A 15,416-nucleotide genomic window follows, 5' to 3' on the forward strand; every position below is an offset into this window, starting at 1 on the left:
ACATTAACTCGCCTCTCGAGTCCCTATGCCACCCCAGTGCATCCGACGACCGCATCAATTACACTCAAACTCATGGATTTGCGAGGCGGCATGAGTGTTTGGCCAAGAAGGTGCAAAAGGGGAAAAGACGGGTTTCTCCATGGGGAATACGAAGCTGGTTGGTTTGGCACTACGCATACATATGGATGCTTGCCATTCGAGCTGGACTGTTGGAATTTGTACGTATTTATACCGGCCCTAAATGTACTCCATACTGAAACCATTCTCCTATCTCAAGGACAGAAACCTGCTTTCATCACTCCAGCACTTAGATCCTTGACCGTAACTTCTGCACCGTATCCTGCACCGGATACTCCGATCTTGTCCGACTCTTCACTTTCTCCCCATCCTCCGGCCGAATTACCCTCGCCTCAGTCGCAGGATTATACCCAACCCCCGAAGCCCTAACAACCTCTTCATCCGAGAGCTTCGGATTCTTCCCCTCATCCGCACGCTTAAACACAGTCACTACAACCGCACCTCCCAGACCAAGGTTATGCTGCAGCGCCACGGATGTGTTCTCAACCAGTCTGTTATTCGCCCACCCGCGTAACTGCCAGGTTAGTTCCGCACACTGCGCCAACCCTGTTGCACCCAATGGATGGCCCTTGGAGATAAGGCCGCCAGAGGGGTTGATCACGGGCCCCTTGCCGCCGTAGGTGATATCACCCCGTCGAACGAGCTCGTGGGCTTTACCTGGTTCTGAGAAACCGAGACAGTCGAGAAGAATGAGCTCGTTTGCAGAGAAACAATCGTGCAGTTCACAGACTGTTACATCTCTAACGCTCACTCCTGCTTCAGCGAGTGCCTGCTTAGCTGCGCGCTGCGTCATGCCCCAGCCAACAAGGTCAATTGCGCTTCCGGAGTAGACGGAGGGATCATCGGTGAGGAGTTGTTGGCCTGCGATCAGAATCGCTTGGGACTTTAGATGCGGACGGGCATCGAGGAAGGCTTGCGATACAACTACAGCTGCCGCGGCGCCGTCACTAGTAGGGCTACATTGGAGCTTTGTGAGCGGGCCGTGAATTGTGGGTGAGTCGAGGATCTCCTGGAGACTGTAGGGGGTCCGGAACTGGGAGTAGGGATTGCGCTGAGAGTGCTCATGCGAGACGCGCGCGATTTCTGCAAAGTCTTCTGCTTTGGCGCCGTATCTGTGGCGTTGTTAGCTTCCTTGCCTCTAAAGCTAGAGCACTCAGGTCCTGGTCAAAGGCTGTGAAGGAACGTACTTCATATACTCCACTCCCGCATTTGCAAAGTACTGCGCATTCCTCGGGCTGGCATGTTTTCCAAACTCTCTCTCCATCAAACTTGTACTTGGTCCCACGGCGCTTGGCCGATCGTCCCAAACACTCTTGATTGAGCCGGGTCTCATCTGCTCAAAGCCAATCACAAGAACACAGTCTGCGCCCCCGTTTCTCACAATCGTTCTAGCAAGATGCAAGCCCGCAGACCCTGTCGCGCATGCATTATTCGTGTTGTAGATGGGGATCGAGGTTTGTCCGAACTGATAGAAGATGCGTTGGCCGCTGGTGGTGTCGCCGTAACAGTAGCAGGCGATGCCGGCCTCGACGTCGTCGTAGGTGATGCGGGCGTCGAGGAGGGCTTTCACTCCTGCTTCGTAGCCGAGTTCGGGGTATTCGCGAATGCGGCGGGGTTTGAGGAATTGGGTCATTCCCACGCCGAGGACGTAGGTGGGGGTTGAGGGTTTTGGGGGTGCCATAGTGACGGTTTGGATGAGCTGTGAATTTTTTTTTGTTGATCAAGGTAAGACCTATGTTGATATCTGAGATCTCATTAGAATGGTTAACAGGCTGTAGATAAAGCTCAGGGTGTGGTGTTTGTAGACTCCAACCGAGGTCCGGCTGCCTTGCCTTGGAGCTTTCCCCGCACGATACGTAGTTAGCTCGGAGTGAGATTATAGAGACCGAATAGCAGACGCAAGGCAATTGTTCCAGTGTGATTGACTATTTGGATATATGCATGAACAGCAATCGGCTACTCGGCAATATTCTCCATGATATTTCTGATAGGCCGTGCCGCCGTACATTCTGTGACGGGAACCGCAGGCTCTGAGTACTCATACATAGTTCTGATGCCAGGTATAGTCCCGATTCTCAGTTAAAAGCTTCCTCAAAGCATCTCGAGGCTTGGTAGGCTCTCTTCCCAGAACGTCCCGCATGAGTCCGTCTGTAGTGCGTAGCTCCCCCTTTGCAATGTCCCCCCACCACGTAGCAACCATCTGGAAGAACGCCTTTGGCTTTCCTCCCTGGTCATTTTCGCCATTTACACGGGCGTACTCCTCAGGTGAAACAATCTCAAATTTGACCTGTCGTCCTGTAACTTCGTTGATGACATCTACAACCTCCTTCGCCGTAATGGTCTCTCCGGTGGTTAGCAGCACTATCTCATTCTCGTAGCCGCCTCGAATGATAAGACGCGCCGTTGCTTCACCGAGCTCTGTTCGCTGGGTAAATGCCACTTCGCCGTCGGCAGGAAGCGTGACGGTGGTGCTGTTGGGGTACCAGTTCAGAAAGACGGGGAAGGCTTCTGCATATACGCCCTCTCGAATGGATGTAAAAGTGAGACCGGATCTGCGAGAGTCAGCTAGCTGAACGCAATGCTCGTGGAAACAAGGCATACTCCTTCAAAAGCCTTTCGGTGATCAGGTGGGCTTGCTGGACGGCGGCCTTGGAGTCGTTTGAGAATCCGCCGAATGCAAGCGATGTGTACCACACCTGGTGCTGTCATTACATACTCGAACGCACAAAACATGAAAGGGAACGTACATGCTTGACTCCTGCCCTCTTGGCCGCATCAATGAGCCGGCGGTGCTGCTTATCGCGCCTCTCATTGTCAAAGGTATTTGTGCTCACGAACAACAGGTTCTCTACATCGCGTAGACCTGAGCTGAGCGATTGCTCATCATCGTAGTCGACATGGCGGAAGGCGATTCCACGATCCTCGAAGCGGGCTTTGTTTGTTACGTTGGATGAGGCCGCAGCGAACTCGGAGGGAGGGACGTGTGCAACGAAGTAGTTCAGCACTTGTTTTCCAAGCCCCCCTGTGGCTCCAGTGATGAGGTATTTGAGAGTCATCTTGAAATCAAGTCCGAAAGAGGCCGGTTCAGGGTGGGATGATGCTACAATCTGCGGTTTAAATATGGCGGGAATGAGTGCGGCTTGTTGGTTGCTTCTGCCATATCGGCCGACTTTATACGAGTCAGACTTGCAGAATACGAGAAATAGATGATGACGACTATTGTTGTTGGGTAATCACCTCATTCGTAAGCGACACAGCGACACAGCGACGCAGCGACGGAGTGACGGAGTGACGGAGTGATCCAGTCTCCGCCAATCTATCCGCGCAAACTGTCCGACCCCGGCTTAATCTTCTCTGGGAATAGCTTCATCTCGATATACCTTCCCTAAGTCGATCTGAGCATGAGATGTTGACTAATTCCAGCAAAGTTAACTTAATCAAGAGACCTAGACCCATGAAAGCTGTCAACCCCGCAACCGTAGTCACAGAGCCGGCTTCCAGCCAAGTGAGCTTGCATTCGAGGTCCCAAGCAAGCGCTCTAGGCAGCATTCTTGTGGCTACTGCCCGCACAAAAAAATACGAGCCAAAGCCACTCTTGAACGTAGCGGCAGTCAATGGCTTAGCCGCTTCAGAAAGACACTCCTGCGATCGGTCGCATGCGGAAATGGACCAGGGATTTATCCTTCCCTCCTCAAGTGATGTTCGACGGCCAGATAGATTCGACCTGGTGGTCTCCGATGAGTATGAAGTGCCATTCTGGGATCTCCTTTCCGCCATTCTCAAAAGCGAGTCTGACCCAATCGTCGATGTGTCCTCTTTGGTCTCTGCCTTGGAAACCATCGCAATCATATTAAGGGGATCGGCCCGTGATGCAGGCTTTGAGCTACTCAGGGGGTTTCTGCTGCAGTACCTGGTGGATGATAGAGGGTCGGCGCGCTTTTTCGCCCAAGAATGGCCTGTACTCGTAGACTTGGCACTTGAGATGCCGAGTCTGTTTCCAGAAGGGGTATTGCCATCCTTCGTCTGCCCAGATGACGGGATTTCAGAGGCTGTTTTCTCGAGAAGGCAGGTTGCTTGTCTGGTGGTCCATCAGTTCCTCTGCTCTTTGCCACCTCACCCTTGGCCTACAGAGTCATTTGTTGACCTAAGCCCCTGGTATTCCATGACTAGCACGGTTCACGAAGGTGCAGTGAGTGCGTACCTAACGGCGCTGTTCACTTACTTCGAACGGCTAAGCGGAGAGGACCAGATATCGCCTTTAGACTTCTCAGCGGAGGAATGGCCGATTGTTTTCACTCTACGAACAATGTCAGACAATGCGGTGGACCAGATGCAGAGCGACCGAGCAAAAAGCGCTCTACTATCATCTACTCATATCGACATCGTCAAACTCCCGCAGTTGCAGACCGCACCGCAATTCCTCGGTCTCCCTGACGGGGCCTGCTTGATCTCTGCAAACAAATGCGTTGGATTCGGTCCTTCCGGGACCCAGGAAGAACTGCATGTGGGAACCTCTCCCGAGGCATACCCGTCCGTCCTCCTAACACCCCTTCTGACTGACAACCAGGTGTTGATTTGTCGAGGCGCGGAGGCAATGGTGTCGATTGAAGGGTATGGCCGTGACGCACAGCTAGGTGAGGCTTTCCGAAGACCAAATCCTGCGTCAAATGGCGAGTTGCGGTGGAAGAACCGGACGATGCTGTTCATGGATGCGCTGGAGCTTGATGTCCTACCAGTGGAAGGAAACTCCCTAATCCCGGACATTTACCCTCCCTCTCGACTGTGCCGCGACATGATATTCAAAGCGTACAGTGGGTTCAGTAGTGGCGCATACAGCCATATCGTCACCGGCCTTTGGGGATGTCGTACATTTGGTGGGAATAGATATGTCAAGTGTATATTGCAATGGTGCGCAGCGGCGCTCGCAGGTGTCCCAGAACTGAGGTTTATTCTTGCCTCGACGGACCAGCAACTGTTTGGGAAAGAGCTTGTTCAGTTTGCTGAAAAGGTGCAACAAAGCTGTGTTTCGGCCACCCAGATGTTTGACATTTTAGCGGGCTTGAAGGACGGGATTCATGATATTGGACCTGACGGAATCTTCAGTTTTATTGCCGACCAGGTTGACCTTGCCAAGCACGATCGATGAGCCGAGTGGGGAGACAGTACACTGAAGATTAGTATCTCCAGTTAGGGAACAGGCCGTAAATGCTAAAAGTTGCCCTCTTTCTCAAAGAGCTTGTTCTGTGAACAAAGCCCAACTGTGTGAAGTCACTAACTTAGAAGTAGACCTCGAGAGACTCACGCGGCGCCAAGCCAAGACTTACTAATCACCGACTCTTCGCTTTAACTCCGGTGTAATTTCCGTAGCCCGTAGGTAAGAAGATTCCGGGTCCTCCTCCCGCCATTTAGCTGCTTGCAAACGGACTGACAACTTCGGCTTTCACAATGGAAGATGTGGTGATTGACGTGCTAACTTGAGAACATGCCAAGCAACAACCCTCCTCATCTGGAAGAACATGCTCTTCAGAAGGAGCACCCCGACCGCCCAGCCGCAAGACAACGCCGACGGAGAGCAAATCTCTTTGATGCTGTGGCCGGTATGTTTCTCGGTTCAAGTCGCCTCAGAAGTCTGTAGGCTAATAGAGCAGGTCGGGTGAATGCACACGGATTCATTCCTACGACGCCTTACGGATCCAAATATCGCGATACACAATCCTCCAGCAGCCGTCCGATCCCACCAGAAGAGGTCCTGTTCCGTCGCAAAGACATGCCTGTTCGCTATGAAGAGACAGATAAATATTTTGCGCACGAATCTCTGCCGACCGATCGCCCGCTTCCCCCCTCCGAGCTTCTGGAGTCAATCCACGCCTACACCGCAGACTTCTATGATCAAGGAGTAAGGGGGGAGGGGAGGGCAAATCACTACAGCATGGATGGGAGCGCACTGTTGTTCATGGGGATACTGATGGAAGAAATGGCGAAGGAATCCCTTGGCGACACCGGTGATTTGGTACTTGTCGAGGGAGAGCCCATTTCGTCGGACGACGAGCCGACTTCCAGACTGGGTAGGAAGATGAGGCGCAAACGAGCTAATAGCGGAGCCAGTAGTGTCTATGCGAGCTCGGGCGAAGATTTGGATAGTGTTGTGAGACGAAAAAGGCGTTCTAAGAAACGCAGATTGGCCCATTGGACATCTACCGACATGGATACAGAGGCCGAAGAGAAACGAGTGAAACATCCCTGAAGCCGTCGCACACGCTTGTTGGATGGCATGCCCGGGCCGTCTGGGCTAATTGTGGTCTCCTTTGTGTCTTATGGACTCCCGACCGAAACCCCAGACATTTACCCAGACATAGCCGCCGCTGGAAAAGTCGGTATTGACTTTCTTCCTGGGTTTCGGCTATGGTGCAGACGGTTCTCGATCGCCGAACTCTCCTATCGCGCCAATTGAGCAGGCTGCCTTGTTCAGGCTAAGACAGTGCCACGCGGGTTCATGCACTAAAAACGAGACGGAGCTTTCGCCGAGCCCCCATGACTGTCCTCACGGACTTTGATCCCTTGCGAATCATGAGATCTCAACCCCTACACTATCATTCCTCGTACAACCTGTATACAGGCAGCCTGTGGTTACTTTCAAACACGACCATACCGTCCTTATCCATGGACGGATGTTCAGCATGGGCGCGGCACCAGTAAACAGACCTGAGAACGAGAGATGAGCCTACTGGGAAACAAAAGGCGCTAGCCGGAGCTTTAATGCTCCTCCGAATAACAAGCAGAGTGTATTTCGAACACCTTAAGCTTGCCAACACTGGCATTGTTCCTGAACTCCTTTTTGCCCCTTCGCCAATTTTGATCGTCGGACCTCGTGCCGTCTCAAGGCAATATAGCCTGATCTCGATTTATTTTCTCGTCTTCATTGACAAGGGTCAACCTTGGCAAGTCGAAACAAGCCATCTGGATCGGGGTTCTTCTCCAGCCAAGATTTACTACGGGCTCGGCCCCGTGCCGTTATTGGTTCCCCATCTGGGGAAACTCAAGTTACCGTTGCAGGGCCTGGAATCTTTCCCTCACCCCCGCAGGCTAGGAGCTCGCTTGAAGGGAAGAGGTCTCCTGCGGTAGGTCTGACCACGTCTCCATTTTAGCCGCAGGAGAGCCATGTGCTCTCATTTGAGGAAGCTATTCAGCCGACAAGTTGAAGGGGCGAGCCGGAGTGTGCTTCTTAAGCACTCATTACCCCCCTTGAACATGAAGCCCAAACTACCCTGTCACCGTCCGTTCGATCAAAAGCAGTGTCGCTCGGCAGCGGATTCATTTGCAAACAATTGACTCACCATGGGCGCCGACACTTTTGAGCTGGCCGGAAGGCATTTCCCCCGGGTCACTTGGTACAAGAACCCAGGAATGAGGAGGACCTACATTTGTCTCATGTTTGTCGTATTGACATCTGTATGTTTCACATGTAATGCCTTCTATATTTTCTGAGCTGCGCTGACTATAGATTCTTCGACAGGCCACAAATGGATACGACGGATCGATGATGAACGGTCTACAGACCTTGGAGCCATGGCAAGAGTACTTCAACCATCCCAAAGGGTCGCTTCTTGGTATCCTCAACGCTATCATGTCTCTTGGATCGCTTGCCGCTCTTCCTGTTGTGCCCTATGCGGCAGATATACTAGGTCGCCGAATGGGTATTTTGATTGGCTGCGTCATCATGTATGTTACCTCGTATTATTGCAATGCGCGTCTAACCAGCCGTACAGGATCTTTGGGGTCATCCTACAGAGCATTAGCAGCAATTATGGAATGTTCTTGGCTGCCCGTTTCTTCATCGGTTTTGGAGTCGCCATTGCCCACGGAGCATCGCCTTTGCTAGTCACTGAGCTGGTGCATACGCAACACCGTGCTGTCTTCACCACGATCTATAACAGTACGTCTCCGTTCTTTTGCTAGGTTGCAAATAACTAATCGTGTAGCTACCTGGTACTTGGGCGCTATTGTCGCCGCCTGGCTCACTTTTGGCACCAACAACATAAAGAATGATTGGTCTTGGAGGGCGCCCACTGTCGCACAGGCCGTGCCGTCAGTCATACAAATTATCTTTGTTTGGTTCATTCCAGAGTCACCTCGTTTCCTGATCGACAAGGGCAAACCAGAGAAAGCCCTCAAAGTGTTGGCCGACTGCCACGCAAATGGTGATACCGAGGATGAGGTGATTCAGTTACAGTTCAATGAGATTCAGGAGACGATCCGGCTGGAGAAACAGTTCGAAGGGAACAACTGGCTTGAATTGGTTCGAACCAAGGGTAATCGTCATCGTGTGATTATCCTTATCTCCGCCGGTCTGTTCTCGCAGTGGTCAGGTGAGTCTCGAAATTAGCTCTGACAGCTTTCATACCCTTATAACTGATCCGTGCGCAGGAAACGGTTTGGTATCTTATTATATCGCCAAGATCCTGGATGACATTGGTTATACCGACTCGGTTGAGCAGAATCTGATCAACGGCTGTCTCCAGATCATGAACTTCATCGTTGCTCTGACGATGTGCTTCTTCGTGGATAAGATTGGTCGGCGCAAGCTGTTCCTTATTTCCACCGCGGGCATGCTTGTAGCATTCATTGTCTGGACAATCTGCTCAGCTCGATACGACATTGCTGGAAACAGGGCAGCTGCTAATGCTGTGATTGCCATGATCTATGTCTACTATCTGTTCTACAACATTGCCTGGTCTGGATTGCTCGTCGGCTACACTGTTGAGATTCTACCTTACAGCATTCGTGCTAAGGGTATGACCGTCATGTGGTTCTGCATTGACGCTGCACGTAAGTTCCTCCAAGCATATCGCCCACAGATTTCAGGTCTAACCATCTACCAGTCTTTTTCAACCAATATGTCAACCCAATTGCGCTGGATAATATTGGCTGGAAGTACTACATCTTCTACTGCGTGTGGCTTGGATTCGAGTTGGTCGTAGTGTGGTTCTTCTACATTGAGACCCGTAACACTCCCCTCGAAGAGATTGCTAAACACTTTGACGGTGATGCTGCTATAGTTGGAGGGGTTGCTGGCACGGAGAAAGCTCGGGAGCTGTCGGCCGTGATGCACGCTGACGAGACTATTGTTGAAACAACCAAGGTTTGATAGAGCAGCTAGGTATACTTAGTTTATTGGCAGATAATGTGAGCGATCAATGTGCTGTGTAGGTTCGCCTATATTTGCTTAAAAGCGATCAATGATGTACTTCCATAACCAAGTGCTTCAACCAGGGGTGTAGTGGTATTGAGAAATCGCACCTGGATTGACGGTTCTTCTTCTACTCAGCCATTAAACTCTCTTTATAATAAGAGCCATTGTGCCTGACTTCTAGGTTGATTTGCTTGAGCATTGCCAAGTCTTGTGCTCTGTACTTCAACTTCAAGCGGCATCTCCGAACCTCCGCATTTCTTTGCAACCGTGCTTGAGCAGTGTAGCTATTCTGAGCCCACTAATTTACGTGAATCTTGACCTCATCCACCACTACTCGTGCATTATTTCGTATCTCTTCACCTTTTCCCTCACTTCGACGCCCCGTCCACCAGAACGTCAGAGCGCGCATGACTGAAACCGAATCCACCGCAAATTCTCCACTATGGTGAGCCTCGATCTTTAAAATCGAAACACCAAAGCTACCCCTTGAGCTTCTGAAACCAATAATGTTGTCATCTACAGCCACCGAAACTCTCCAAGAGCGCCAAGCAAGGCTTGATCGTCTCGCATCTCCGCTCCACACGAACTTGCCACACCCTCAAAGACCTCGAGAAGACAATCCCGTCCGTCGCGTCAATCAACGGCATTCAAGTGAAAGACTACCTCCAGGAACTGACCGATGAGGGCAAGATCCGCGTGGAGAAGATCGGCAGCGGCAACTGGTACTGGTGTTTCGGCGGGGATGAGAAGAAAGAACGGGAAAGGCAGTTGAGTCAGCTCCGCAAGGATGTGGAGCGAGTCCAGGGCAATTTCAAGCGAGCGGAGGCGGATTTGGCCGCTCGCCGGAAGCAAAGGGACAAAGAAGGTGGTATCGAGGAAGAGTGGGAGGCCCTGATGGAGACGAGGAAGGCGTTGGAGACGGAGCGCAACCGCTTACTGGCCGAGTGGACGGCGGTTTCTACCACTAGGGAGGGGAAAGGGGTTGGGCAGATGAAGGAGGAGATGGAGGAGAGTCGCCAGCGAGCGCTCATGTGGACGGATAATATCTACGTGCTGGAGGAGTATGTCAGAAAGCTTACTGGCGGGGACCGTGAGGTGATGCAAGCGGTGCAGAGGGAGTGTTATGGGGACGAATACGTGGAGGGCGAAGGACTGCGAGAGCTGGTTTGACTTTGATCAGGCGGTTTAATAATAGTTAATATGTATGCGCCGTTGCCTGCACGAGTCAAGGCGATGAGTCTATTGTCCACTACTCGACCGCTAGCGAGGCCCTACCGGGTATCATCTCGCACAAGGAGATATTACCTAAAGACAGGAGATAATCATCGAAGATAAGAGCGCAGCTCAAGAATGCAAGGGTTCGAGGAAGAAAGAGACTCGAGTAACAAGAATGCTGATCGCTGTCATCTGCAAGAAGCTGATGGTGAGGGTCGGAGGGCAAAGTGAAAGTGGAGGCGCCGAGCCACGAACTACGTTCGACCCAAGAGAAGCTTGACTGCCACCACGCGAATTCCGTTGGCCTTTCCCCTTCTCCGCCTGCTTATCGCGAACTCTTCTTCTCTCTCTGTCTCTCTCTCTCCCTCTCTCTCTCATCATCGACTCCAGTCTTCCTCCCTTTCGCGTCCCCTCCTCCCTCTCCCTCATTCTCTTTACCTTCGCTCTGCTGCGATCCTCCTCTGCAGCTGCTCCTCGCCTTTGACCTCTGCCGCTGCCGACGACACGCTCCTCCGTCCCTTTCCGACCTCACTTCAGCCCCCTCTTCGCCGCACTCACCTCGACTCCCTCGCCCTGGTCGCGATTGACGATCAAGCTATTCTCTTCATAGCTCTAGGTGTGAAGACGTGTACTAGACATCCCTATATCTGTTATCGGTCGAAAACGTCGTGGGAAATGATGCCGGCCTGTCGTCTTGACTCCTGATTTCCTGACGCCTTCCCTCCCGTCCTCTTGCATTCCTCCGCCCCCTCTCTCGCTCGTCGCAGTGTGAAACCCCTATCCGCCGAACCTCCATTCGTACATTGGGCGAGACAGTGGTCTGGACTACCCAGGAGGAAGGCCTCGAAGCACAATCTCGCGCCTGAGTGCTCTAGTTGTGGTTAGACCACTGGTTCGCGCCCGACGGCCCAGATTAGGTCCGACTGCCCGGTGGATTGTTGGAACGGAGAATTTCCAGCTGTCTTGCCCTCCATTCCTCCTCCCTTCCGCGCTCTCATTTCCTGTCCCCAGAGCCTCCCTTGCTTCGCCGTGCTGCCGACTACGTGCCCACTTCGGTCTTTCGTCACTTGGCTAAATCCATTCGAGGACCGTCCGCCGAGGGATTCGCCTCTCGCATTTATCGACCTACCTTAATTCGCTATCTTCGCTCTAATAAACCTATATTTCTCGCTTGTTCCGCGACATCACTAGACCCTCTGCTCTTTCATGGACAGGGCGAGGTGTTCGTATGTCATGTCCGTCAATCCTTTCTCCGCCCAAACCTCTCCCCCGCCGCTCGGTCGGAGTCGCACTTCCCTTCTGTCCAAGTTTCGCTCGCAGCTCGGCCAACGGAATCGCGGTGTCACTGATTTCTACATCGAACCCGACGATCCCTGGCGCTCCTACTTTCCGGGCGATGTGATAAAGGGAACCGTGATTCTGACGGTTGTCCGACCAGTTCGCATAACACACTTGGTGATCTCGTTGCATGGCATTGTCAAAGTTTTCAAGAACAATGTTCCTGCGGGCGAGGCTCCTCCGGATGTTGGGTCTCTGGGTCCTGGGCGCGGGCGCCGAGGCGCAGAGTATCTGGGTAATGGTGTCGCAACATTGTTCGAAGATGAAGTGGTACTCTGTGGTGAAGGCCGTCTCAAGGAAGGAATCTATAAGTTCCGATTTGAGATGTCCTTTCCTCCATACGCACTCCCTAGCAGCATCACGGTAACTCTCCGTCTCTCAGGCTTGGACTGAACACATTGCTAACGTAAGATGCAGTTTGAGAGAGGCACCATCTCTTATATGCTTACGTCCACCCTAACAAAACCTACAACTATAAATCCGACCATGTCTTGCCGGAAACGCGTCAATCTGTTAGAAAATATCGACATCTCATCCTTTCCGGCCCCCAAAGCCCGGGTCGTAAGTCTTGAGCCCATCTCTAGGCGCTCCAAGTCGAAAGGCAAAGCCAAGACGGTAGGGTCCGATGCGCCTGAGTCAGTATCGCTTGAACCTTCAACAACCGGGGCTATAGCTGCTTTGGACCATCGGCCTCCACTGAGCCCAGCACCCAGCAATGTTAGCTCGTCCAGTCGACTCAGCAACAGCAGTCAAAGCTTTCAGATCGTGATGGACCCTGGCTCAACTGCCAGTAGCGGCGTCCGTAATAGTGAAGCCCGGAGCATCACTCCTTCTGTTTCTGACAAGATTATCACCGCCAAAGCCGAAGTGCTGCGCGCTGGCGTGCTACCTGGTGATACATTGCCTATAAAGATCACGATCAGTCATTCAAAACAAGTGCGCAGCGCGCATGGCATCATTATAACATTATATCGACAGGGTCGCATAGATCTTCATCCTGCTATTCCAATGGGATTCACAGCCGATGGCAAGAAGCCAGTATATGAGGACTATTACCCTCGTTCGCGGACCGGTCTTGGTGGTCTTACCATAGGCACTGCTCGTACTAGCAGTGTTTTTCGGAAAGACCTGACGCAAACTTTTGCACCTCTGATGGTGGATCCGACAACTTTGACCGCTGATATCAAAACATCTATACGTATTCCGGAAGATGCATTCCCGACCATCACCCGCACACCGGGCAGTATGATCAATTTCCGGTATTATGTTGAGGTTGTTGTCGATCTTCGCGGCAAGTTGACGTCGCCTGAGCGATTCCTTCCACGCTTTAACCTCGTTTCATCCGGCCGCAATTTTTCTTCGAATGGAAAGATTGTCAACCCTGATGATGCAGGTGGGAGCGCCATCACAGCCAACTGGGGAGGCAACATTTTGGATACGGACCAGATCCGCCGTGAAAAGGGAGTCGTTGCCGTCGCGTTTGAGGTTGTTATTGGGACAAGGGACTCGCAACGACGCAAGAGCGAAGCTCAGCGCACATCTACCGCAGAGGGCTCAGACATTCAGCAGACTGCTGAAAACCCTACTGATGGAGAGTTTTGGGGTCCAGATCACCAAGGAAATATGCCTAACGCCGAGTCTGAGCATTCTCCCGAAACAAATGGCTACGGGAACGATCATATTCAGTGGCCGGACTATTCTGATCCGCCACAGCACGAAAATTTCACACCTCAGAATGTCCTGCCCAGTCCACAGTCTGATGAACCTGTGGACGAAAAGGAACGACTGCGACGGGCGGAGCAGACGCTCTTGCCTAGTCAACCTCCCGGCGAACCTGAGGCGGGTCCCTCATCAGCCGCGGAAGCGGTAATGCCCACCGCTCCTGTTCTACCTGATGATGATCATATCAACGACTACCACCATCTCCCATCGCCGCGGGTAAATGGGATGAACGGGATGTCGCCGGCTTTGATGTCAGCTGAGTCCGTACAGACGGTAGTTGCAGGAAGCAGCTCCACGCCTCTGGTCCAAACCCTCCGTCCTGGTGAGGATAAGCTGGAATTGGAGCGCCAGCGGTTGATGATCGAAGCAAGTGCGCCGGATGACCCGGATGCTCCTCCCACCGAACGAGCAAACGATGGACCAAGTGCGCCCATATTTCATGACGACGAAGACGATCAACAACTTGTTGGAGGAACTGCCAATGGGGATGAGCTACTACCTCGGTATCATCGGTGATACTGTCTTTTTTTGTCATGTCGAATCGATTTGTTATGCATTGCGATTGGGATTCAGCGGAGATACCACATTTGTTCTATTTAGTGAATTATAATGACCACATCAGGAGGCGATAGTGTAATATATCTGTGGAATATTCCAATGTGTACAGCATCAATCTACAGAAGATGGAAGAAAAAAAAGAGCAACCAGAGATAAGCAATCAAAAGACGCTGACTCGCCAGGTGCAAACCCCCAAATTAAGCCGGAGAAGGCGCCCCGGGCTGGCTTGGCATCAGACTCGACAGAAGGCGACACTTTTCCACTTCTCCCCCTCAGCTACTCTCTCATCTCCTCTCCTCTCCCGTCAATTCTACCCCGTTCAATTCGAAAGAGGCTGTTCCCCAAAGCTTCCATCCATCCAGTCACCATGACTCTCCGCTACGGGTCGTTCGCGACCTTCCTAATCGTCTGCCGTATGTCCCTCAAATCCCTAATCCATCCCCGTGCTCTCTCTGTCTTAGACACACGAGCCCAGACACGAGACTCGTCACTGTCGCCAATAACCCGCGCAATCCCCTCTTCTCTCCTCACATCATGCTTCCATACCATGTGCGACTGAACATTAGATATACAAAACTAACAAAAAATAAACCAGCAACATCCTTCTTCCTCGGCATCATCTTCTCCCTCTTCCCCTACGACTACCCAATCCTCTGGTCGACCTCCCCTTCCTCCGCAACCGCCTACGACTCCCTAGAAACCCACCTGAAGCTCATCCACGCCTCGCCCCCGCTCATCCCGCGCATTCTGCACATCGTCATCTTCCTCGGTCTCGCCGGCCTCGTCATGAAACTCTGGAAGCCCTCCGAATCAAACATGCTCTTCGACGGCGCGTCTCTCGTCCTCTACGCCTGCGGGATAACTGTCTACGTCGCGAACATCGTGAAGGGGCTGAGGCTTGCTAGTGGGGGTGTTTATGGGGCGGATCTGGCGAGTAATACCGAAGAGGCGGGGCAGATCCTTGGGCGCGAGGATAGCTTGAAGGTTCTGAGTGCGAGCAATACGATTCTGGCGCTGGTGCTTGTTGGCGTGTTGGTTTTGCAGGCGGGGCAGTGGTATGCGGAGAGGAAGGATGCGCAGGAGGATGAGTCCTTTGCGGTGAAGAAGGAGGGGAAGGAGAAGGAGAAGTCTGGCAGTGTGGGGAGTAAGAAGAAGTCGAATTAAAGAAGGGGACTTTTTTTTTTATCATTTCTTGGAGGGGTTGGTATTGTTAACTGGGGTTTGTTGTTAGGGTTGATAGGGCAGGTAGGAGGAAGCAAGATTGATGGTATCTACTTGATTGTTCTATGTACATGAGACTTTCGACTCGGATCGA

The 15,416-nt window shown here is 52.2% G+C and overlaps 7 protein-coding genes across 7 annotated transcripts; 5 read left to right on the top strand and 2 right to left on the bottom strand.

Moving 5' to 3' along the window:
* Nucleotides 1-203: 203 nt before the first annotated feature.
* BJY04DRAFT_227198 (thiolase-like protein) lies at nucleotides 204-1,948 on the bottom strand. The gene is made up of 2 exons (XM_073718582.1): nucleotides 1,266-1,948; nucleotides 204-1,190 (listed from the first exon to the last, which is right to left on the bottom strand). Exons 1-2 carry the CDS (start codon nucleotides 1,757-1,759, stop codon nucleotides 308-310), a joined length of 1,377 nt encoding a protein of 458 aa, XP_073576727.1. The 5' UTR covers nucleotides 1,760-1,948; the 3' UTR covers nucleotides 204-307.
* A 168-nt stretch (nucleotides 1,949-2,116) lies between these two features.
* Nucleotides 2,117-3,134, bottom strand: BJY04DRAFT_204557 (putative NmrA-like family protein; the record flags this gene model as incomplete). The annotated part of the gene is made up of 3 exons (XM_073713509.1): nucleotides 2,117-2,630; nucleotides 2,680-2,774; nucleotides 2,826-3,134. 3 exons carry the CDS (start codon nucleotides 3,132-3,134, stop codon nucleotides 2,117-2,119), a joined length of 918 nt encoding a protein of 305 aa, XP_073576728.1.
* A 608-nt stretch (nucleotides 3,135-3,742) lies between these two features.
* Nucleotides 3,743-5,224, top strand: BJY04DRAFT_212885 (uncharacterized protein; the record flags this gene model as incomplete). The annotated part of the gene is made up of 1 exon (XM_073714725.1): nucleotides 3,743-5,224. One exon carries the CDS (start codon nucleotides 3,743-3,745, stop codon nucleotides 5,222-5,224), a length of 1,482 nt encoding a protein of 493 aa, XP_073576729.1.
* A 245-nt stretch (nucleotides 5,225-5,469) lies between these two features.
* On the top strand, nucleotides 5,470-6,578 carry BJY04DRAFT_43602 (uncharacterized protein). The gene is made up of 2 exons (XM_073720379.1): nucleotides 5,470-5,675; nucleotides 5,727-6,578. Exons 1-2 carry the CDS (start codon nucleotides 5,561-5,563, stop codon nucleotides 6,320-6,322), a joined length of 711 nt encoding a protein of 236 aa, XP_073576730.1. The 5' UTR covers nucleotides 5,470-5,560; the 3' UTR covers nucleotides 6,323-6,578.
* Nucleotides 6,579-7,307: 729 nt separating this feature from the next.
* Nucleotides 7,308-9,270, top strand: BJY04DRAFT_43604 (hexose transporter protein). Its single transcript, XM_073720380.1, has 6 exons — nucleotides 7,308-7,527; nucleotides 7,592-7,797; nucleotides 7,845-8,011; nucleotides 8,058-8,444; nucleotides 8,503-8,904; nucleotides 8,958-9,270. Exons 1-6 carry the CDS (start codon nucleotides 7,414-7,416, stop codon nucleotides 9,221-9,223), a joined length of 1,542 nt encoding a protein of 513 aa, XP_073576731.1. The 5' UTR covers nucleotides 7,308-7,413; the 3' UTR covers nucleotides 9,224-9,270.
* Nucleotides 9,271-11,692: 2,422 nt separating this feature from the next.
* On the top strand, nucleotides 11,693-14,249 carry rim8 (pH response protein PalF). Its single transcript, XM_073720383.1, has 2 exons — nucleotides 11,693-12,184; nucleotides 12,239-14,249. Exons 1-2 carry the CDS (start codon nucleotides 11,717-11,719, stop codon nucleotides 14,057-14,059), a joined length of 2,289 nt encoding a protein of 762 aa, XP_073576732.1. The 5' UTR covers nucleotides 11,693-11,716; the 3' UTR covers nucleotides 14,060-14,249.
* Nucleotides 14,250-14,468: 219 nt separating this feature from the next.
* Nucleotides 14,469-15,265, top strand: BJY04DRAFT_212889 (putative secretory component protein shr3; the record flags this gene model as incomplete). The annotated part of the gene is made up of 2 exons (XM_073714726.1): nucleotides 14,469-14,514; nucleotides 14,697-15,265. The coding sequence occupies 2 exons, from the start codon at nucleotides 14,469-14,471 to the stop codon at nucleotides 15,263-15,265; spliced, it is 615 nt and encodes a 204-aa protein (XP_073576733.1).
* Between the last annotated feature and the right edge of the window lie 151 nt (nucleotides 15,266-15,416).

This window comes from Aspergillus karnatakaensis (genome assembly GCF_047715665.1).
Source record: "Aspergillus karnatakaensis strain CBS 102800 unplaced genomic scaffold BJY04scaffold_2, whole genome shotgun sequence".
Taxonomy (NCBI): Eukaryota; Fungi; Ascomycota; class Eurotiomycetes; order Eurotiales; family Aspergillaceae; genus Aspergillus; species Aspergillus karnatakaensis.